This window comes from Vicia villosa, linkage group LG2 (genome assembly GCF_029867415.1).
Source record: "Vicia villosa cultivar HV-30 ecotype Madison, WI linkage group LG2, Vvil1.0, whole genome shotgun sequence".
In the NCBI taxonomy this organism is placed as follows: domain Eukaryota; kingdom Viridiplantae; phylum Streptophyta; class Magnoliopsida; order Fabales; family Fabaceae; genus Vicia; species Vicia villosa.
The window spans coordinates 211,122,294-211,145,966 of NC_081181.1; the positions used below are offsets into that span (position 1 = coordinate 211,122,294).

The following is a 23,673-nucleotide window of genomic DNA, read 5'->3' on the forward strand; positions in this document are numbered from 1 at the left end:
AACCTGTTGTATTGATCTGATTAGTCCAATACAAGGTGAGAATCCTGGAGGATAGAGACATATGCATGTTTTTTCTTTTTATAAGTCTTAACAAAAGGAAAATGATTTTTTTGTAAAGTCTTAAAAAAAGGGTCTTATCTAATTCTTGAATGAGATCAAGGTGTGTTTCTGAGTTACTTTACTGAGAAAAGTGCTTTTAGTAATGATAGTTTCATGACCAAGAATTAAATATTTTTTCATTAAGGAAGGGAATGAAGTTCAACCAAATGTTGTCACATAAAGTTAGCAGTTCGATACTCCATAACGTGTGAATTATTCTAAAAAGGCTAATAGGCACTGAGTAAGGGAGTTCTCTATTGTGAAGACGAATCTGTAAGGTAACTATTTTCTAAGATTTGAAGAAGACGAGTTTGCCGCATAAGTTTGGGGTCTCCATCCCTTAACCATACTTTATTTTGTTTTGGTTTCCTTTTTAGTTAGTTGAGTAACTTGTTTAATTAAATAATGGGACAACTAAAATCAACTTTTCACGTATAAAACGCTTGATCAACATCAATTTTTTTCAAAACCAAACTAAAACACTTTGCAAATAAAATCAATCGACGATTCAAAGAAGTTTTCAAATCACTTTCCAAATCAATGCGAATAAAACACTTGGTCAACACCAAGTTCTTTTTTCAAAAACCTTTTCATAATAAACCAGTCAAAAAAGGAATTATTAGGACATACTTATACTCTCATTCAAACACTTGCCTTCCGTGTAAAACACATAAATTAATCGAATTGAGTTTGGTCCTTATTGGATGAAAAATAATGGTTTGGACGTATTTATCCCCTCCATTCTCCGAGCATTTAGATGATAGCTTGACATAGCTTCCCGTTTGAATGCTTGTATTCCATTAGGGACTCCTAACTTGATTCGTCTAAAAATATTCCAAAAAACATCTTGGTTGAAAAAGAAATGGTTAGGATGTACTTAGCTTGTTGTTCGAGTACTCATCACCACCTACAATCAATCTCAATTCATAAAATATTTTTTCTCGCCTTAGCATGATGTCAAAATCTTTTCATAAAAGAAAGATGTTTCGTTCATTTAGAAATGATGCAATCGACGCTTGTTCCTACTTCGTGCGAGTAATGAGTAACATTTCCCCCTCGAGTGCGACTAGAACATAAATCTATTGGAATCCAGATAATGTTGTCCATTCTTGATGTGATGCAAAATTTACTTCTCCATGTTTTGGGTAGCAAGAAATGCTATTCGTTTGAATACGATCAAGAATCTTTAGCTAAAATCAACCAACACACAAACATTTGCTACCACGAACTACGAGGCTTTGTTTTTTTCCATTGCACTTTGGAATACGTAGGAACATGATTTTGAAATCTTATCGACCACATTGATAAAAAATCTAAGAATATTTCTCCTTTCTTTCTTTTGTAAATAACTCGCCATAAGTAGAAAATCACAAGTAAACATCACACTAACATTCTTTCACAAAACTAACTAAATGGGTCCCGTTAAATACAATGGATGTGAGGGATGCTAATTTATTTCCCATGCATAACCGATTTCTGATTCCCAAATTGGTTGTGATGACCATATTGTCGTTCATTTACGGTTTTATTGATATTTTTACTTTTCTTTTGAAATAAAATAAAATTCGTGGCGACTGTGTTATATTTCGAACGTGTGATTCACTTAGTTATTTTTGCGCCGCAACACATGGGGTATCCATTTATTTGTGTTTTTTATTGCTTAACTACAACTCCTCTATAGGTATCATTTATGATTCACATCTTTTGAAACTTGAATGAGCTGGAAAAACCAAATGTACTCATATCAAAGGTAAAACGAGGTGGGTGATGATAATTGTGGACTTAGGTCATGGTGCATTAGTTAGTGGTATTAAAAGCATCAATCCATTGCAGGTTTCATATTGATCTGTCGAATCTAATGCCACCATGAGAACTCCCATTTCTACAATTATTCCAAGTGTAAAAACTATCGATTGTTTCTAATGATGGAGTCTTTTAGTATTTTTCCAACTAAGAAATTCATTAGTAGAAATTTTATTATGCAATTAACAATTATACTTTTTCATGAATTCCTAACACTGAACTAAAATCTCCTATGATGTACGATGCGCCAAGATTGATTTTTTGGATGGTACTCATCTCAGAGGAGACAGAGGATACAAATCCCTCAAAATCCCATCACTTCTTGACAAGAGAAAAATAGAATACATAAGAAAAAAGTTAACGAGACAAGTTAATGATTGATGAAACATCCACTAACACTATGATAATGGCCCGAGATTATAAGTCACAGTTCGACTTCGCTGGACCAGACTTGGGGACTACTGTTTCCATTTGGGCCGACAGATATGATAACACCAATGCAATAAAAATACGAGCTCATAATATATTAGATTGTTTGACTCGATCCACAATATTAAGAAGATAAAAAAATAGAACACACTAAGGAGAGGATTATAAAACCTCGAGAAAATGCCAAGTCCTTCCTTGAGGAAACATCTAATTAGGAAAAATGATTGCATAAGGTCCACCAAATACATAACAAATGATACTCTGACATAGCCCTTGTTGGAATTAAGGTTGTTTTTGTGTGTAGGACAAGTGTTTAGAAATATTGGAGGCTTGAATAGAAACTTGATAGGTAGGAAAATTCTTTATGGAAGAGAGAACTTTGTATTTTGCTTGATACAAATGTGTAGGATTACATCTCTATTTATACTACTCTAAAGAAAACTCTAGACACACTAATTCTAGAGAGTTCTCAACTCTAGAGATTCAAAGAGTATTCTAGAGAATTTTACAACTATAAGAAATATCTAGACATTCCAAACACTACAAGAATTCTCTAGAAACACTACCCAAAATTATCTAAGCCCAAAATAAATAAGCCCAAAATATCAAATAATAATTAGGCCCAAATCAAGTTTATTATTTCAACATCCCCCCTTAAACTTGATTTGTGACTCCAAGCATACTCCTTAGCTTCACGAATGTTTCCAACTTAAGTGGCTTGGGGAAAATGTCAGCAGCTTGATCTTGAGACATCACATACTTCAACTTCACCTCCTTTCTCTCTATGCATTCTCTTATGAAGTGGTAACGTGTGTCGATGTGCTTACTTCTTTCATGAAATACAGGATTCTTTGCTAAAGCAAGTGCTGATTTATTGTCAACACATATTTCCATAGGATCATTTTGTGGCATCTTTAACTCTTTCAACAAGTTCCTTAGCCAAACTGCATGACAAATACATGATGTGGCGGCGACATACTCGGCTTCACAAGTTGATAGTGTGACTATAGGTTGCTTCTTTGACATCCAAGTGAAAGCAGTATCTCCCATAAAGAACACAAAACCAGTAGTGCTCTTTCTATCATCCAAGTCTCCACTCCAATCGCTATCACTATAGCCAACAATCTCATAATTGTTAGAAGAGTAATAGTGCAAGCCAAAATTTGTTGTACCTTTGATGTATCGAAGGATTCTCTTTGCCGCCTTGAAGTGAGTTGTTGTTGGAGCTTCCATGTAACGACTTACGACTCCTACGGCATAGAGAATATCTGGCCTTGTACATGTCAAGTAACGTAAACTTCCAACCAAACTTTTGTAAAGGGTTGGATCCACAATCTCTCCATTTTCATGCTTGCTCAACTTGCTTCCACATTCCATCGGGGTGCTAACTGGATTGGCGTCATCCATCTTGAATTTATTAAGTACTTCTTTGGCATAGCCTTCTTGGGTGATGAAAATTCCTTTGTCTCCTTGCTTTACTTCGATGCCGAGATAATACGCCATGAGCCCCATGTCTGTCATCTCAAATTCATTTGACATGTCTTTCTTGAACTCTTCAAACATGCTTGGATTGTTCCCTGTGAAAATAAAGTCATCTACATAGAAACATACAATCAAAATTTCTCCACTTTGCGCTTTGATATAAAGTGCATGCTCATATGGACACTTGATGAAGTTCTTGTCTTGAAAGTACTTGTCGATTCAAACATTCCAAGCTCTTGGTGCTTGCTTAAGACCGTACAACGCCTTCTTCAACTTCAAGACTTTTTCTTCTTGCCCTTTTACTTCATAACCCAATGGTTGCTCGATATAAACTTCTTCTTCGAGGAAACCATTCAAGAAGGCCGACTTCACATCCATTTGATACATCTTCCATTTATTTTGGGCTGCCAAAGAAATGATCAGTCTAATAGTTTCAAGACGAGCAACGGGAGCAAATACCTCATCATAGTCAATTCTTTGTCTTTGACTATATCCTTTCGCCACCAATCTTGATTTATATCTCTCCACTTCTCCTTTTGCATTCTTATTTGCCTTGTACACCCATGTCACTCCGATTGCTTTGTGTCCTTGTAGAAGCGTAGTAAGTTCCCACGTATCGTGATTGACTTGATTTCTTCGTCCATGGTGTCTCTCCACTTTATGTTTTCCGCCGCTTCTTGGTAGCTTAGAGGCTCCCAATCACCAAAAAGACAAAAGAGGTTAATGTCGTTTAGGTTTTCGGTTACCTCATAAAGCTCTTCAATGCTCCTTAGTCGCGGTGTCCTCTCACTTGAGCTTGTTTCTTCCAACCTTGGTGTCAGTGAGGTCGGTGGAGTAAGATGTTCCTCTATCATTGGTTGTTCAATTTCTTCTTCTTCTTCTTCTTCTTCAAACTAAGGAAGAAAATCTTAACTTTCTTCTTGAACACTCCAATCCCAACAATCTTCTTCATCGAACTCCACGTCGCGGCTTATGACGATCTTTCCACTATTTGGATTATAAAGCTTGTATCCTTTGGAACTTGAGTCGTAACCTACGAACACATATTTCTCACTTTTATCATCAAGCTTTGTTCTTCTTTCGTCTAGAACATGGGTATAGGCAATACTTCCAAACACTTTAAGGTGAGAGATCCCGGGCTTCCTTCCACTCCATGCTTCTTGTGGTGTCTTCTCGTGCACACTTCTTGTTGGGGAGCGATTTGTCAAGTAAACCGCACATGCCACTGCTTCGGCCCAAAACTCCTTCGGCATCTTCTTGCTCTTGAGCATGCTTCGCACCATGTTAAGTATGGTTCGGTTATTTCTTTCTGCTACTCCATTTTGTTGTGGCGATCTTGGCACAGTCAGTGGACGACGGATTCCATGGTCTTCACAATATTTGTTGAACTCATTTGAAGTGAACTCTCCTCCTCGATCAGATCTCATGGTCTTAATGGAAAGACCACATTCTTTCTCCACAAGGACTTTGAACTTCTTAAAGTTTTCAAACACTTCTGACTTCTCCTTCAAGAAGTAAACCCATGTTTTTCTTGGATAATCATCAATAAAGAGGAGAAAGTACTTACTCTTACCAAAAGAGTTGGGTTTGATTGGTCCACAAACATCAGTGTGTATGAGCTCTAGCGGCTTTATCGCTTTTAATGTTGATTCTTTTGGAAAGCTTTTTCGGAATTTCTTCCCGATTAGACATCCTTCACATAGTTGGTCTGGATGATTGATGTTAGGCAAGCCTCTCACCATCTCCTTCTTCACCAAACGTTCTAGGCCGTCAAAGTTGAGATGCCCAAATCGTAGATGCCATAGCCACGAGGAATCGGTATAGCACGCCTTGATACACTTTGCCACATCATTTTGAAGGTTCAAGAGGAACATTCTATTCTTTGACATAGGCACTTTAGCAATCAAGTTATGTCTACAATCTCTTAAGAAAAGACTATGTTCTTTCAAGTGGATGTCATAGCCTTTCTCTAATAATTGTCCCAAGCTCAAAATATTATTCTTCATGTTAGGCACATAGTAGACATTGGATATGAATTGATGACTACCATTCTTCAAGCGTATGAGAATTTTACCTTTGCCTTTGACCGGTATCTTCGAGTTATCTCCAAATGAGACATCGCCAGTTGCCGCTTCATTGATCTCTACAAACATGCTTCGATCTCCGCACATGTGGTTGCTTGCACCAGTGTCAAGGTACCACTTGTTTCTTTTCTCTTCAACTTGGTTTTGACATGCGAGTAGCAAAGTTTCTTCTTCTCCACCTTTTTCTTCTACAAAGTTAGCCTTCTCTTCAACCTTCTTCGAGAATCTACACTCGGATGCATAGTGACCAATCTTATTGCAGTTGAAGCACTTGATTTGTGATTTTTCGTACCTCGACCATGAATTTCCTCTTCCACGACCTCTTGTCGCTTGTGGATTCCAACTTCTTTCTTCATTATTGAAGTTGTTAGAGTAGTTGTTGTAACCTCCTCTTCCTTCTCGTCCACGTCCTCGTCCACGTCCACGATCTTGGCCACATCCTCGTCCTCTTTGGCTCTTGTAGTTTACATAGTTTGCTTCCTTTATGTTGAGTTGTAGTAGTTGCTCTATAGCCTCCTTTTATTTAGTTTTTCACTTTTGTTTTTCTTCATATGCTTGTAAGGAACCCATAAGTTGCTCTACGGTCATGGTCTTTAAATCCTTATTTTCTTCAATGTTGGTAACAATGAAGTCAAAACTTGGATTTAAAGTGCGAAGTATTTTCTCCATGACTTTCACATCATCAACATCTTCACCATTTCTTTTAAGTTGATTGACTACAGCCAATACTCGAGAAAAATAATCAGAAATTGACTCGGACTCCTCCATAAACAAACGTTCAAAGTCACCTCTAAGAGTTTGAAGACGAATCTTTTTTACCTGCTCAACTCCTTTGTTGCAAGTTTGAAGCTTGTCCCATGCTTCTTTGGCCATCATTGCGTTGGATATCTTCTCAAAAGTATCTTCATCCACCGATTGATAAATGAGGAAGAGAGCTTTCTTGTCTCTCTTTCTTGACTCCTTCAATGTATCTTTTGCCTCTTGACTTAGTGAGGCTTCATCTTGCTCATTGAAGCCTTTCTCAGCGACATCCCACACATCTTGAGATCCTAGTAGCGCCTTGATACTCCAATTATCATAGTTGTTCTTTGTGAGCATCGGCATTTGAAAAGGGAAACCTCCATTCGCCATCTTTTGAGGACCTTGAAGCTCTGGTACCACTTTGTTGGAATTATGGTTGTTTTTGTGTGTAGGACAAGTGTTTAGAAATATTGGAAGCTTGAATAGAAACTTGATAGGTAGGAGAATTCTTTATGGAAGAGAGAACTTTGTATTTTTCTTGATACAAATGTGTAGGATTACATCTCTATTTATACTACTCTAAAGAAAACTCTAGACACACTAATTCTAGAGAGTTCTCAACTCTAGAGATTCAAAGAGTATTCTAGAGAATTTTACAACTATAAGAAATATCTAGACATTCCAAACACTACAAGAATTCTCTAGAAACACTACCCAAAATTATCTAAGCCCAAAATAACTAAGCCCAAAATATCAAATAATAATTAGGCCCAAATCAAGTTTATTATTTCAACAGCCCTACCCAAGAAGGTTCTAGATAAAACACCATAAAATTCACCTTTAAAAAGAAGGCAAACTTCAGAGTCAAGATACACACTCTTTAAATATTAAAATAATCCTATCTACGTCAGACATTCATTGACTTTGTGGTCAGAATATTTGCAGGTACCACCCGGACGCTAAACAAGTCCTTGACCACTAGTTAAGCTATTGGAATTCATTATCTCACTAATACAATAGAATTTGACATCAATTATTTTGGGTCGGATCAAATAATAATTGTTTTAATTTATTTATAATTTGTTTACTCTGCCTTGTTTATGAAGTACTCCCTCTGTCCAAAATTATAAGAGAAAATCACTTTTTAGATTCATTGAATAATTAATGTATCTGGTCTATATATAGACTAGATACATTAATTATTCAATGAATCTAAAAAGTGATTTTCTCTTATAATTTGGGACGGAGGGAGTATACCACTAGCCAAAAGTGTCCTTTGATGGGAAAGAGAAGCATTATTGTCCTTGACTTTATTGCTCCTTATAATAAATTTGTAATGGTGTATAGCATAATCTAAACTAAAAGATCAAGTCTAGATAGATTGCAATATCAAAATTCATAAAGTCAAAAGCTAGGTTTTTTATGATTTTCAATTCCTATAAATAATTTGACAAACTATAAGAAACAAAAGAAATTCAATATGTTGACTTTCTTGGCGTGGGGTGCAAGATAGAGTTTAACACATAACAGCTAGTAACTAATTAGCTTCTTAAATAGTCTATAAAATCATTGATCCATTTCATTAACTTAAAAGTTAATCCTCAATCACCAAAGGTAAGCATCTTTTATGCGAGTAATGTTTTTTCATTGAAAATAGATTCAATCATATATGCTCTCTTTTTTTCATTGAATATTATTATTATTATTATTATTATTATTATTATTATTATTATTATTATTATTATTATTATTATTATTATTATTATTATTATTATTATTATTATTATTATTATTATTATTATTATTATTATTATTATTATTATTATTATTATTATTATTATTATTATTATTATTATTATTATTATTATTATTATTATTATTATTATTATTATTATTATTATTATTATTATTATTATTATTATTATTATTATTATTATTATTATTATTATTATTATTATTATTATTATTATTATTATTATTATTATTATTATTATTATTATTATTATTATTATTATTATTATTATTATTATTATTATTATTATTATTATTATTATTATTATTATTATTATTATTATTATTATTATTATTATTATTATTATTATTATTATTATTATTATTATTATTATTATTATTATTATTATTATTATTATTATTATTATTATTATTATTATTATTATTATTATTATTATTATTATTATTATTATTATTATTATTATTATTATTATTATTATTATTATTATTATTATTATTATTATTATTATTATTATTATTATTATTATTATTATTATTATTATTATTATTATTATTATTATTATTATTATTATTATTATTATTATTATTAGGCTAAATTACAGTTTTGGTCCCCCTGTTTTAGGTTTTTCACGATTTTGGTCCCCCTATTTTCTTTTTAAACAGTTTTGGTCCCCCATCCCAGTTTTGATGCAACTGTTCATGTACTGTTCATGTACGGACATGTACTGTTCATGTACGGATATGTACTGTTCATGCACTATTCATGGACAAAATTGGAATGGGGAACCAAAACTGTTTAAAAAGAAAATAGGGGGACCAAAATCGTGAAAACCCTAAAACAGGGGGACCAAAACTGTAATTTAGCCTTATTATTATTATTATTATTATTATTATTATTATTATTATTATTATTATTATTATTATTATTATTATTATTATTATTATTATTATTATTATTATTATTATTATTATTATTATTATTATTATTATTATTATTATTATTATTATTATTATTATTATTATTATTATTATTATTATTATTATTATTATTATTATTATTATTATTATTATTATTATTATTATTATTATTATTATTATTATTATTATTATTATTATTATTATTATTATTATTATTATTATTATTATTATTATTATTATTATTATTATTATTATTATTATTATTATTATTATTATTATTATTATTATTATTATTATTATTATTATTATTATTATTATTATTATTATTATTATTATTATTATTATTATTATTATTATTATTATTATTATTATTATTATTATTATTATTATTATTATTATTATTATTATTATTATTATTATTATTATTATTATTATTATTATTATTATTATTATTATTATTATTATTATTATTATTATTATTATTATTATTATTATTATTATTATTATTATTATTATTATTATTATTATTATTATTATTATTATTATTATTATTATTATTATTATTATTATTATTATTATTATTATTATTATTATTATTATTATTATTATTATTATTATTATTATTATTATTATTATTATTATTATTATTATTATTATTATTATTATTATTATTATTACTATTATTATTATTATTATTATTATTATTCTTATTATTATTGTTATTATTATTGTTATTATTATTATTATTATTATTATTATTATTATTATTATTATTATTCATTTTTCATATTAATTAGTAGACTTAAACATGATGGAGAATAAAGATACTACAACACCTCCAAAGGCTAGTGATGACAACAATTCAGAGCATGTTTCAAAACTTGTTCATCAATTTTTCTTTGTCAAGCTTTGGCCAACAGATCCAGATTCAATATCTAAAATCAAAACTGAAGAGAATGTGGTTAAGAAAATGAATCAAGATATTTCAGAAATCACAGAAAGCATCACAAAGAAAATGGTATCGGTACTATATAGAAGTCGGAATTCTTAATTTCTTACTTAAATTCGAATATTAAATGAAACTTTGACATTAACAACGTCACTGTCTTGTAACAGTCGGAAAAAGCGCATCTAGGTTCTTTGTTGAGCAGGTTAAACTATCCAGAAAAGGAACATAGAAAGCGTGTGGCGGAGAGTAAAGAGAAGATACTAAAGGATTTATATATGATTCTTGACAAATTGTGTTTGATGAATAAAGAAGCAAAGAGGGGAAGGTTTGGTGAGGAACTTGATAAAAATGTAAGAATAATAAAGTAGTTTAATATTGTTATTATGATGAAGTTCATATATTATTGTTCTGGTCTTAAAATCATTTTTTTTTTGTAGTATTTGAATTCTTTGATGCTACATGGGAATAAAAGTTTGATTGAGGAGAAACAAATTTTGAGGGATATAAATTTTCAGCCGAAAGACGACGATTCATTCGAATCACTAGAAGTGCTTAAGAAAAGGGTAGGTTAATAAATTCAATATTTCTCTTCATTATGAAATTATTATTTACTTATATTTTTTGTATTGGAATGTTGGAAACTTGGAACAGATAAGATGGAGTTATTGTTTGAAAAATTGGAAGATGCTTCTAAAAGAAATAGAAATATTTCAAATCCAATATATGGAAAGAGTTTCTGGTAATGATTTTCTGAAGGGAAATATTTCCAACTTTGAGTCTTTGAAGAAACTTTTGAAAGAACAAATCAAGGTAACTTATAATTGGCATATTCATGTGTTAAAGGTGTTACCAATGAATCTAACAGATATAAATTGTGTAAGGTTCTATGTGATGGCTCTTCGAGAAATAAAAGAGAATTGATGGAAAATGGGACGAGAATTAGACATGGTTTGAAAGAACTAGAAGCCATAAATGGAGAATTATATTCTTTGAAAGGAAAATTGAGTGAGAAGAATACGATAAAGGGCGAAGCATATCAAAAGATTTTGAAAATTAAAAAACTGTATCCGGAGGAGGTAAGATGTTAAAAGCCATAATATGAGATGAGTTTTAAGTACTAGTGCGGTGCACACAAAGTGGACAACTAATTATTTATAACTTACCATATTTTATGTTATTTTTTCAATTTTAGATTCTCCACTATTACCAGTATTCTACACTTATGAATAAAGTCCATCAGCTGGTTGAAGAAAAAGATATGGAAACCCTTGATGAGATTTCAAGATCAGAGGTTGGTAGGTTGTTTAATTCTATACTTGTAAACTTCCTTTCATGGAATAAGTTTTAGTTTTGATAAGGGGTTTATTTTTGTATTTTTGATTGCTTTGATGTGTTAGGTTGGGAAGTTCATGTTAGAATGGAACAATAATGAATCTTTTCGAGAAGATTATGAGAAGAAAGTTATGCAATCAATGGAGAGACGACAGCTAAGTGGAGATGGACGTAGAAGGCCGGAAAAATCATGCAGTATCATGAGGCTGTGACTCTGGGAGCAAAAATTGAATATAGTTTGGGATGAATGCTATTCTGTTGAAAGTGCTGGACAACCAATATGCGGTATTCCATACCATAGTGACATTATATGTCTGACATTAGTAACAAATTAAGAAATGAGAGAAGAAAGACATTGGAGAAAGGAATGAAAAAGATGTCATTTTAATCCCAAGGCAAATAATGTCCTCTGTTTTTCTTACTTAGTTATGAATAACTGGAGCATCTTGAATTATTTGATATTGTGAAGAATGAGAGTACGAAGAAAATGAAAGAATTTTTTTGGATTGGGTAGTAATATGTAAAAAGATGTGTGTTTTGTGCTTTTTTTTTACTCAATATTAATCTTCATAAATGATGAACAAATGGGTTTGATTATTAGTTTTTGATTTGTCCATGTTGATAAATACTATGCAACATTATTTTAAATATTAAATGCTTTTGAAAATGAATGCTATTAATTACTTAAAATATTAATTAAAAATTTATTAAGATATGAATTTTCTTTGATCAATTTTATTTATAAGTGAGACAACAATAAACAAATATAAAAGTTTGACAGAAAAATTTCGAAAAATGAAACAATGACTATTTTTTATCAGGATATAATTTTTACCTACGACGAGTTGCTGTAGCCAAACGTTTTTCTGCAAGAAATTGGGAAAGACAATGGGTGCAGTTGGTAAATGTATTTTCCCATCGGTAAACATTTACCGACCAAGAAAAGTCTGGTGCTAGTCGCGTACTATAGTGCACGACCAGTACGTCTGTTGGTCATTGTCTACACGGTTTTTACCTACAGATCAAATTTCATGTAGTGAGCCCACCTTCTATTTGTCATAGTAAAAATGGCTTTCTTGTTGGAATATGAAAAATATTCTTCCTATCTATTCATGTTTGGATTTTTCCCTTGGAATCCTAGGTGGATTTTGAAATTCTAGATGATTTTTACCATTTTTTAAAAAATGTATAATTTGAGAGAAATGCTTAATGGTACGATTCATTTTGTCAAGGAAAACTCACAAACATTGTGGCATAGCAATTGTTGTTTCCAATGCAACTTCATTTTTTTAAAATAAATTTTGAATCATTGGATCTTTTCCAAGCAATGTGGGAATAATAACTCACACTTTACACAACAGGTTGCTGATGCGGTTACGGGCGTTGCAATTGCAGTCATAAAAGTTGCTACGATGTATATTCTGTCGTTGGGGCATGATTTTAATTAGAACATTCTTGAAATGGCCAACTTGTAAAACCCTGATATTAAGATTTTTCATTACATTAAAAAAAAAAATTAAGTTTTTGAATTATAAAATTTTGAATTTTGATAAAAGTACCACTAGCTAAATCACACCACAATTTCTTTTATTTATTAGCTGAAAATTTGATCCTTTTGTATAGAAGGACTAACCAATTATTCATATCAAACGTAGTTTCTTGTAGTTATTAGCTCACTCTGCCTTATTTAAAAATGTCGTTTGATAAGAATTAAAGAAGCATTATTGTCCTTGACTTTCTTTATTAAAATCCCACTAGCTAAATTATAAATAACTAAATACAGCATCATCTAAACCATGATCAATTCTAGATAGTTTGCAAAATTCATAAAGGCCAAAGTTACACAGTTTGGGATTTTTAATTCCTATAATTATTTGGAAAGATAAAAGAACTAAAATAATTTAAAGTCCATATATTGAGTTTCTTGGCGTGGGGGTGCTCTCATGTCATTAGGGTGAGTTTTGGTTTTGCCCCCTATTAGTTTTTTTTGTTAGATTCCCCCTTTATAAAACACAGAACCCAGGACTCTTAATAAAGGGTGTCAATACCCAAACCACTACACTAACACAATTTATTTGTTTTATTCGTACTCCTTAAATTATTTATTATATATTAACGTTTTTTATTTTATTTTATATTAACACCTTGCAAGAAATTTTTTTATGATAATTTTATAAAATTATATATATATTAACGTTAAACTATATGTTATAAAACATATTTTTTTAACGTTATAAAACATATAGTTATGATAATTTTTTTACGTTAAACTATATTTTTTTTATGAAACTATATATTTTTTTAAAATGCAATATATATATATATATATATATATATATATATATATATATATATATATATATATATTATATTAACGTTTTAATAAATTATATTTTATATTTTATAATTTTAAACTAACTAACATTTTATTTATAAACTAACATTTTTTATAAATTAACAAACTGTATAATTTTGAATAATTAAATTTATCAACTAACATTATTTATTATTATATTAATGTTTTATAATAGTGTATATATTAAAATTTTAAAAAAATAATTAATACGGTTTATGAAAAATGATATGTTTAAAAAGTATATAATATATAATAATAATTATATACTGAGTAATTTATAAAAAATAATATGTTTAAAAAATGTAATATAAAAAAAAATTTATATAAAAAAACGTTATATACTGAGTCTAAAAAAAACTTTATAAAAAAACATTATAAAAAAGTATTATAAAAAACGTTATAAAAAAATGTTATAAAAAACATTATAAAAAACGATATAAAAAAACATTAGTTACATATAAAACAAAAAAAAAATTAAAAAAAAAAAATACTGAGTTAATTTATAATATATAAATTACTGAGTTAATATATATATAAAATGTTAATATATAATATATAAATTACTGAGTTAATATAAATAAAATATTAATATATATTAAAAAGTAAATAAAAGCCTTAGAAATCAATAAAATGCTGTAGCTTAGTTGGTTGGAACTAGGGGTGGCAAAACGGGCCGCCCGCCCCGCCCGCCGCCCGCCCGCCTTATGCCCGCTAAAAAACGAGCGGGGCGGGCATGCCCGCCAAGTAAAATGGGCATCAAAATCATGTCCGCCCCGCCAAGATGGCGGGTTGGCGGGCGGCGGGCTTACCCGCCTATTTTTATTTATATTTTTTTAATAGATTAATATGTTTTTTTTACCTTTTAATTAAACTTCAAACTTATTTTTTAAAACAATTTTTTATAAAAGTAATTTTTTAACAAATTTACTCTAAAAAATATTACATATATTTATAAATAAATGTATAAAATAAACCATCAAGAATTGCAATTACTACAATTAACTAAAAAAAGAGTGAGTTTTGGAGGAGGAGCGGGTTTTGGCGAGCGGCGGGCTTTGGCGGGGCGGGTATGGCGGGCGGCGGGTTTTGGCGGGGCGGGCTTTGGCGAGCGGCGAGCCTAAAATCTCAACCCAACCCGCCAATTTTTGGCGGGTGCGCGGGCGACCCGGCGGGCTCCGGCCCGTTTTGCCACCCCTAGTTGGAACATTGCTTGATAACCTTCTATTACCAGGTTCAAACCCCAGCTTAGAAAAAAATCAGGAAATTTCGAAAATCATTCAAAAGATCGCAAAGAAGACGGTAAATAATAAATAGAAATTGGTATTTTTAATTTCATTCATAAATTTGAATATGGTAGTAAACACTGTCGTTAACAAAAAAATATTTGTTTTGTAACAGTCAGAAATAGAGTATCTTGATTTTAATATGGCTCTTGATGAGTTGAATTTCAGAAATGTAAAAGTAGAAAATGAAGGATGGTTTGGAGAAAAGCTTGATAAAGATGTAAGAAAAATAAACTTATTTAATATTATTTTTATCATATGATTAGATTCTTATGTTTTGTGTTGTTTTGGTTTTGAAATCATTTGTGTAGTCTTTGTATTATTTGAGGCTGCATGGATGCAAAAGTTTGGGTGATGAGAAAAAAATAATGAGGGACATAAAGATTCAACAGAAAGATATTTCTCCATTCAAATCACTAGAAGTGCTTAAGGAAACGGTAGTCTAATAAATCCATTTTTTCCTTTGGTTTGAAGGTTGAAATTTCTTGGTATGAAAGTTGAAATGTTCAAATGCAACAGTTATTGTGTGATCGGAAGAAACTCGTAATTGAAATTGAACAATTCCAAATCCAGCATAAGGAACGAGCTTCCAAGTACGATTCCTTGAAGAAAACTATAAAAGACCAAATCAAGGTAACTTATAACAAATTGGATTTTACTCAAAAACAGCTTATTCATAGTGTTTCTGTTTCTGATAATTCTATATTGTTGCAGCTTCTATGTAATGATGATTCTTTGAAAAAAAGAAGAGAATGGATGGAGTTTGGGACAAGAAATAAACATAATGTGAAAGAATTATTAGCTATAAATGGACAATTGTATTCTTTGAAAGAAAAATTGGCAGAGATGTGTAAGAAAAAGGAAGAAGCACATCGAATGCTGTTAGAATTAAGCAAGTTTTATCGTGAGGTAAGATGGTAAAATTTGAAGTAGAAGCGTAGGGCCCATCCTCTTCGTTCTCACGATTCAGACGGTTATCTGATCGGTGTCTGTTTGAGATTAATCATGGTTAAAGTTACAGATAATTTTTAAGGACCGGTCCACCAAACATATACAGCATATCGCATCTTATATGATACATTTGTCAATTTGCAGATTCACCTCTATAACATGCATTGTTCATTCATGAATAAAGTGTATCAGCTGGCCAAAGAAAAAGATGTAGCAGCCCTTGATGAGATGTCGAGTTTAGAGGTTGATATGTAGTTTAGTTCCGAATATATTATCATTGTCACTTAAAGAAAATATTTTTTTCATTAGAAAAGCTTTTGTTGTAATTTGTTTTTGTTGGTTACTTTGATGTGTTGTTAGGTTGAGAAGTTTATGTTAAAATGGAACAATAATAAGGCTTTTCGAGAAGATTATGAGAAGAAGTTTTCGCAATCATTAGAGGGACGACAACTACGTAGTGACGGGAGAAGAAGACCTGATGAATCATGCAGTAGTATGCTTTAGTAACTGTGTGAGCAAAATGTTTGGAATAAATGCTATTCTGTTGAAATTTCAGAGCATCCCAAAATGGGAGTATCCTTTAATAATTTAAAAATGATTAAATTAATGTAATCATAAGCGTTCATACAAGACACGACATATGCGAGACACATCTTCAATTTAAAATATTTTAACTGATAAGTTCTTCTGTATTCTAATTTATTTAAGTTTGATAAGTTATTAACCTCGTTTTGATGAGGTCGAAATCAACATACTATACATGTACTACTATTATTGCTACAAATGTTCTATGCTGCTAAACAATAATTAGTCTGTAAATCAAGCACAATGTGTAATTCTGTTACTACTATAAGAAATGTAATTCTTATTTTTTTTATATTAGTTTTAGAAGCTGTTGTAAATTCAATGCCAAGAACAAAGTATAATGTAAGGGAAGAATAAAGAACATGGAAGGAGAAGAACACAAGAATTGGTTATAACTGCTATTTTTTCACTTTCTCTTATAAAAAGAAGATTACTAGTTTACAAGAATAACAAATAACATCTCTCACCCTAAATTAGGATTTGCAGCGTTGCAATGATGAGAGATTAGTATGCTATTTATAATAAAATCTAACATACTAACTAATGGGCTTTTGCCACAAGGTCCATTACACAAGTCAACTTAATAAACAAGCTAACTTAACAAATGAGGGTTTAAACACTAAAACCTAATTTAACATGCTAACTACCTTAGCATCTTCGACACCTGCATGCTAGATCCATCTTCGACTACAGCATGCACTCTTCGACAACAGCATGTGAACAACCTTCAACTTCATGCTTAACACTGTTGAACTGTCGAATCAAGAAGCTACCCTTCGACCATACTAGAGTTCGATCCAATATCTTACAGAAGCAGATTCAAAGAGTTGCAACTGTGGCTTGTAAAACAATCAAAGTGTCACCACAAGTATGTTAAAGTTAGTTAGTTGATTATGGTTTTTTAACTATATGAAGACCTCTCTGTGTAATTTGTATTCCTCATTCAGTAAATTCACTTCTCTCTCAAAATTACTTTTATCTTTCTTTGATTCTTCAAATTATGAAATAACTCGAAAGTCAAGTTTCCCAATAACCACCACATCTATAAGGATTCTCCTATTTAGAATCACAAACATAATATGAATTTCCGCTATGATTACATACTTTCCATACTTTCCAAAGAGAGAAAAGAAAAAGCAGAACGCATTCCAATATTAATAGATATAATTTCATCAAGGAAAGGAAAAAAGTCAGAGAGAGACAAAATTCGAACGATCCAAAAGCAATTGAACCAAAGGGTCATGTGTTTTCTAGTAAGCAAGTGCTATGTTATTAGAGATAACATAATCAAAAATTCATGGGCATTTATGGTTCTTAGAAACCAATCATACCATGCCTCGTGATTGCTTTTGCGTAACCTTTTGTTATAAATCCTGCATATGTTTTATCTTGGTTAAATTCTTATATTTCAGCTCAGTTCTGTGTTGCTTTATGTGCATTCAGTGTTTGCATCAAAATAGAAGGGCTAACCAATTATTCATATCGAACTTAGTTTCTTTTAATTATTAGTTGCCTTATTTAAAAATGTCTTTTGATAGGAATTAGAGAAGCACCTTGACTTTAGTGTTCTTTATTTAAATCCCAATAGCTACATGATAAATAACTTACTATAGCATCATCTTAAACCAAGATCAATTCTAGATAGTTTGCAAATTTTTTAAAGTAAAAAGTTACAGTGTTTGAGTTTTTTATTTGGTGAAGCATTGTTTGAGTTTTTTAAAACCCTTTAATTATTTGAAAAGGTATAAGAAATAAAAATAATTTAAATTCCATATCTCAACTTTCATTGCGTGGGATGCAAGTGTTTAACAATATAATAATTAATTACTAACTAGCCACTTAAATTGTCATTAAAATCAGTAATCCATAGCATGTACTAACAAGTAAAACCTAATCAGAGAGGTAAGTATCTGGATTCAATGATATATTTTGGTTTGATTAAATCAAACAAAACTTATTATTATTATTATTATTATTATTATTATTATTATTATTATTATTATTATTATTATTATTATTATTATTATTATTATTATTATTATTATTATTATTATTATTATTCATTTTTCTGATTACTTCTGATCTTTTATTTTGTCAAAATCAGGAAAGTTTAACATCATGGAGAATAAGGCAATTGATGAAAATTCAGGACATGATTCCAAACTTGTTCATCAATTTTACTTTGTCAAGCTATGGCCAACAGTTCCAGATTCAATCTCTCAAATAAAAAAGGAAGAGAAAGTGACTGAGACAATGAATCGGGACATTTCTAAAATCACAGATAAGATCGCAAAGAAAATGGTATATAGTAAATAAAATTGGTATCTTTTAATTTCATTAATATATTTGAATATGGCAGAATACATTGACATTAACGAAAAATATTTGTTTTGTAACAGTATGAAGATCAGCATCTTGAACATGTGTTGAAGAGGAAATATACACATAGTGGACGAAGAAAGAACAAGGAACTAATGGATTTTAATATGGCTCTTGATGAATTGAATTTAAGAAATGTTAAAGTAGAAAATGGAGGATGGTTTGGAGAAAAGCTCGATAAAAGTGTAAGAAATTCTATATTTTTAGTAGTATACTATTTTTATTATCTGATGAGTTCTTATGTTTTTTTGTTTTTGTTTTGGTTTTGAAATCATATGTGTAGTCTTTGAATTATTTGAGGCTACATAGAAGCAAAAGTTTGAGTGAAGAGAAGAAAATTATGAGGGACATAAAGATTCAACAGACAGATGTTTCTCCATTCAAATCACTAGAAGTACTTAAGGAAACGGTAATTTAATAAAAAAAAAAAAAATTCTTGGGTTATGAAGGTTGGAAATTCTTGTTATATATGAAAGATGAAATGTTCAAATGCAACAGTTATTGTGTAGCGAATGGATATCCTATAAATGGAGATTTGGAAACTTGGAGCAGATGATTAGAGAGAATTATTACTCGAGTGGTCGATTGAAGCTCGTATTTGAAATTGAACAATTCCAAATCCAGAATAAGGAGCGCGCTTCCTTATATGATTCCATAAAGAAAACTATTAAAGAACAAATAAAGGTAACTTATAATTTATTTGCTTGAATAAAAAAATAGCTTAATTAAGGTGTTATCATTGAGTGTGATACATATTTTCTATTTTGTGGTAGCTTCTACGTGACGATGATTCTTTGGAAAACAGAAGAGAAAGGAAGGGAGGTTGGACAAGAAATAAACCTGCAGGGAAAAATTTAGTAGTTACTGGAGAGTTGTATTCTTTGAGACAAAAGTTGGATACGAAGTATCAGAAAAAGGATGAAGCACGTCAGAGGATTTTGAAATTAGACCAATTGTATCATGAAGAGGTAAGATGGTAAAATAGAAGTAGAAGCTTATGAATTATGATCTTCTTCGTGCACACGATTCTTCAAGAGATTGAGATTAGTCGTGGTTAAAAGTGCGAACAGTTTTTAAATACTGGTCCACGAAACATGTAGAACTTGCAAATATTTTTTTATGTTACTTTTGTGAATTGCAGATTCTCCACTATAACAAGCATTGTTCATTTATGAATAAAGTTCATCAGTTGGCTGAAGAAAAAGATGTAGCAGCCCTTGATGAAATATCACACTCAGAGGTTGGCTTTTGGTTTAGTTCATATTTATGAATAAAACTTATGTTCATTGGAATATAAGATTCTGTTTTGATTAGGGGTTTGTTTTTGTTGGTTGTTTTGATGTGTTAGGTTGGGAAGTTTATGTTAGAATGGAACAATAATAAGTCTTTCAGAGAAGATTATAAGAAGAAGTTTCTTCAATCATTAGAGAGACGACAACTAAGTCGAGACGGACGAAGAATATCTGATAAATCATGCATTAGTATACTTTTATAATGGTGTGAGAGCCAAGATTATTAAGAATAAATGGTATTCTGTTTAAATTTCAGTGACATGACAATATGATTAAAGTCGGTAATAAGAAAATCCTTTTCCCTATAAGAAAATCCTTTTCCCTATCAAACTTACTTGTAGTGCAAGTCCTCTCTAATGTTATCCTAGTTCCATCATATAATGGCAGTACAATTGATTAAAGGTTCTCAAATGATTTCACATTTGCATTCTCTACATGAGCAGATTTATTTGAAAAGTTTACATCAACTATGATATTAAATTGCGGTTGTGGCGGTTAGATTTAGATCGCGGTCATTGCGATGCGTTATGTGACTGTAACAGTGCGAATTTTATTAAGTTGTGTTTGAAATACAATGTTAAAAAAATACTTAATGTAAAGTATTTGTCATTACATTCTAAGTAAATTGAAATTTGGGGTTCTGAATTATTAAAATTTGACGAAAACACTAGAAAAAACATAGGTGAAATTGAAATTGTCTGATGTGATTTTTAAGATGATATGAGACGATCTTAAATCATACCGCAATTATAATTCAATACAGTGGCGGAAACTACCAGATTCACAATATTGCAGTTGCAGTTGCAGCTACGGAATACAATTTAAAACCATGCTACTAACCGAATTCTTGATCATTTACTTAGATTTTATATAATTTGTGGGCCTTAAGCCCAAATATATGGGCCCACTAATACAAATAAATATTGGCAATTACTCATTGCACCCTAATACATTCTCTCAAGTCTCCATCAAAATTTTCAAAATACACAATGTTTTTAAAAATGCTTAATCGGACGCACCAAATTCTTTTTTTTACAAAAATTTAGTTCGGATATGTATCTCTGAATATTTTTGGGGTAAATTCGGAGATGTCTCTCTGAATATCCAATTTCTTCCAATTATCATCAATTTCTTTAAAAAATTAGAAAAATAAAAATAAAAATTTTCTTAATTTTTTTTTTATTATTCCTATAAATACTAAAATTATTTACTTAATTATTATTTTTTTAATAATAATTATTTTCTTGACTAATATATAATTCTCTTATAATTATTGTTTTGACTGAAATATAATTAAGAAAATGGGTCATGCACTGACAGTCTAAAATATTTTGACACTGTCAACCAATCACCACCATGTATCCAATTAAAACATTCTTTTATTTAAAAAAAAATTAATAACATGACATATTAATGATTCTCTATTGGATGACAATGTAAAACTATTTTACACTGTCAGTGCACTACCTTTTAACTCAATATAATTTATATAGACTAATTATTATAAAATATTATTATAAATTATTAAATAATAATAGTAATTATAATTATTTTTTTAAAACCAATTGTTTTCAAGACATAGACTAATAATTTAACTCTTACTTCGCCTTTTTAAGTTTGTAAAAACAATTACATTTTAAACGTTTTATGTTAAATAATTCATTTCAAGTACCAAAATAATAAATAATATAAAAACTTGATTTAAAATAATATAATTTAATAAAAAATATTGAATTATAATAAATAAAATATTATTTTTTATATTAATAAAATATTAATATAATAATATAGGAAATAATTATTATAGAAAATAATAACACATGAATTTTATATTAGTCAAGAAACTATTTCTTATTGAAACTAATCATTATTAAAGTAAATAATAAATAAATTTATATAAATAAAAAATATTCTATTTCAATAAAAAAATTATTTTTTTATCCAATTTTGCTGAAAAATTGTTGACAATTGGGACTAAATGTATCTTCAGAGATACATCTCTGAATTTACACCAAAACAATTGGAAAATACATCTCCAAACTAAATTTTGAAAAAAATAATTATATTTAGTGCTATTGGAGATGCACTTTTGAAATCTCCCAAAAATATTTTCGAATTTTCGAGGTGCGCCCTATATGTAAAGGTGAATGAGAAATTGTCTAAATAAATATTTGGGGGTTGGAAAGATGTTGCAAAAATATGGGCCTTAAATTCCAAAAACAATTTATAAAATTTGTGTTAGTTAATTTTAAATAAAATTTTAATAAAATTAATTAAAATTATTAATTTATAATTAAAAATATTGGTTAGTAAATTAAAAATATAGTTATATACACTTTTTGTTTTGGAGTAAAATATATATTTTATTGCTAAAAAAACAGTTATATACACTTTTAATTTATCTTTTTAATTGTTTTTAATTTTTAATCTTTATTTTTTATGCACCAGTAGTTAGGATAAATGGTGTTTTAATGAAATGATAACGAAGAGTTGTCACCGACACTTCATTAAAAAATATTTCCTAACTATCTATGTATAAAAAAAATAAGATAAAAAAAGTTAAAAACAACTAAAAAGATAAATTAAAAGTGTATTCAAATTTATATATATATTAATATAAGAAAATTAATGGTCATGGAAGAGTCAAAAATACCCTTATTTGATTTTTTGCCACCACATTAAAATTGCAGGTTTTTTGTCTTTGCACCATGAAAACCTTAATTTTATTATTAAAATAATACAACTCTTATATTTTATCAAACTTATTAAATCTCTCTTCATTCTCTATTTTTTTTCTCTTTCATCATTTTCTCACTTCTTTCTTCCACAAAAAAATCTATAATTGATATATATATTTTTTATATACGAAAAATGATATTTATGATCGAAATATTTTTTAATCAAAAATGACATACGGGAAAAATTTATTCAAAAAATCTATTATTGATCTAAATATTTTAATATACGAAAATTTAATATTGATCCAAATATTTCTGTAAATGATACCTAAATAAAAATAAAATTTGTATACGGAAAAAATCTATTATTTATGAAAAATCATATTTACGATCCAAATATTTTTTATTCAAAAATGATATACGGGAAAAAATCTACTATTGATCTAAATATTTTTATATACGAAATTTGCTATTGATCCAAATATTTTTGTAAATGATGCCTAAACAAAAATGAAGTTTGTATATGGAAAAAAAATTTATTATTGATCTAAATATTTTTA

At 29.3% G+C, this 23,673-nt stretch overlaps 5 protein-coding genes across 6 annotated transcripts; 4 read left to right on the forward strand and 1 right to left on the reverse strand.

Moving 5' to 3' along the window:
* Nucleotides 1–2,985: 2,985 nt before the first annotated feature.
* On the reverse strand, nt 2,986–4,191 carry LOC131651228 (uncharacterized mitochondrial protein AtMg00810-like). The gene is made up of 2 exons (XM_058920895.1): nt 4,068–4,191; nt 2,986–3,908 (listed from the first exon to the last, which is right to left on the reverse strand). Exons 1-2 carry the CDS (start codon nt 4,189–4,191, stop codon nt 2,986–2,988), a joined length of 1,047 nt encoding a protein of 348 aa, XP_058776878.1.
* Nucleotides 4,192–10,088: 5,897 nt separating this feature from the next.
* On the forward strand, nt 10,089–10,625 carry LOC131651229 (uncharacterized). Its single transcript, XM_058920896.1, has 2 exons — nt 10,089–10,326; nt 10,425–10,625. Exons 1-2 carry the CDS (start codon nt 10,117–10,119, stop codon nt 10,623–10,625), a joined length of 411 nt encoding a protein of 136 aa, XP_058776879.1. The 5' UTR covers nt 10,089–10,116.
* Nucleotides 10,626–10,706: 81 nt separating this feature from the next.
* LOC131648137 (proton pump-interactor 1-like) lies at nt 10,707–12,043 on the forward strand. 2 transcript variants are annotated; one of them, XM_058917920.1, is made up of 5 exons: nt 10,707–10,820; nt 10,909–11,067; nt 11,139–11,333; nt 11,450–11,552; nt 11,655–12,043. In XM_058917920.1, exons 1-5 carry the CDS (start codon nt 10,710–10,712, stop codon nt 11,684–11,686), a joined length of 600 nt encoding a protein of 199 aa, XP_058773903.1. In that variant the 5' UTR covers nt 10,707–10,709; the 3' UTR covers nt 11,687–12,043. The 2 variants fall into 2 exon arrangements, with proteins under 2 accessions (XP_058773903.1, XP_058773902.1); XM_058917919.1 differs by having other exon boundaries at nt 11,450–11,548.
* A 3,310-nt stretch (nt 12,044–15,353) lies between these two features.
* Nucleotides 15,354–16,662, forward strand: LOC131648139 (uncharacterized). The gene is made up of 4 exons (XM_058917921.1): nt 15,354–15,665; nt 15,748–15,861; nt 15,943–16,137; nt 16,324–16,662. Exons 1-4 carry the CDS (start codon nt 15,597–15,599, stop codon nt 16,432–16,434), a joined length of 489 nt encoding a protein of 162 aa, XP_058773904.1. The 5' UTR covers nt 15,354–15,596; the 3' UTR covers nt 16,435–16,662.
* Nucleotides 16,663–18,539: 1,877 nt separating this feature from the next.
* Nucleotides 18,540–20,874, forward strand: LOC131648140 (proton pump-interactor 1-like). Its single transcript, XM_058917922.1, has 8 exons — nt 18,540–18,666; nt 18,869–19,065; nt 19,164–19,328; nt 19,427–19,552; nt 19,642–19,827; nt 19,917–20,111; nt 20,285–20,383; nt 20,492–20,874. The coding sequence occupies exons 2-8, from the start codon at nt 18,883–18,885 to the stop codon at nt 20,636–20,638; spliced, it is 1,101 nt and encodes a 366-aa protein (XP_058773905.1). The 5' UTR covers nt 18,540–18,666; nt 18,869–18,882; the 3' UTR covers nt 20,639–20,874.
* The last annotated feature ends 2,799 nt before the right edge of the window (nt 20,875–23,673 follow it).

Coding starts and splice junctions, on each gene's coding strand:
- LOC131651228 (XM_058920895.1), bottom strand. CDS start 4,191: ATGGATGTGAAGTCGGCCTTCTTGAATGGTTTCCTCGAAGAAGAAGTT. Junction 3,909..4,067: donor GTTGAAGAAGGCGTTGTACG/GTCTTAAGCAAG, acceptor TTATTTTCACAG/GGAACAATCCAAGCATGTTT.
- LOC131651229 (XM_058920896.1), top strand. CDS start 10,117: ATGATGGAGAATAAAGATACTACAACACCTCCAAAGGCTAGTGATGAC. Junction 10,327..10,424: donor AAAGCATCACAAAGAAAATG/GTATCGGTACTA, acceptor GTCTTGTAACAG/TCGGAAAAAGCGCATCTAGG.
- LOC131648137 (XM_058917919.1), top strand. CDS start 10,710: ATGCTACATGGGAATAAAAGTTTGATTGAGGAGAAACAAATTTTGAGG. Junction 10,821..10,908: donor TAGAAGTGCTTAAGAAAAGG/GTAGGTTAATAA, acceptor AACTTGGAACAG/ATAAGATGGAGTTATTGTTT. Junction 11,068..11,138: donor TTTTGAAAGAACAAATCAAG/GTAACTTATAAT, acceptor AAATTGTGTAAG/GTTCTATGTGATGGCTCTTC.
- LOC131648139 (XM_058917921.1), top strand. CDS start 15,597: ATGAGGGACATAAAGATTCAACAGAAAGATATTTCTCCATTCAAATCA. Junction 15,666..15,747: donor TAGAAGTGCTTAAGGAAACG/GTAGTCTAATAA, acceptor CAAATGCAACAG/TTATTGTGTGATCGGAAGAA. Junction 15,862..15,942: donor CTATAAAAGACCAAATCAAG/GTAACTTATAAC, acceptor ATATTGTTGCAG/CTTCTATGTAATGATGATTC.
- LOC131648140 (XM_058917922.1), top strand. CDS start 18,883: ATGGAGAATAAGGCAATTGATGAAAATTCAGGACATGATTCCAAACTT. Junction 20,112..20,284: donor ACCAATTGTATCATGAAGAG/GTAAGATGGTAA, acceptor TGTGAATTGCAG/ATTCTCCACTATAACAAGCA. Junction 20,384..20,491: donor ATGAAATATCACACTCAGAG/GTTGGCTTTTGG, acceptor TTGATGTGTTAG/GTTGGGAAGTTTATGTTAGA.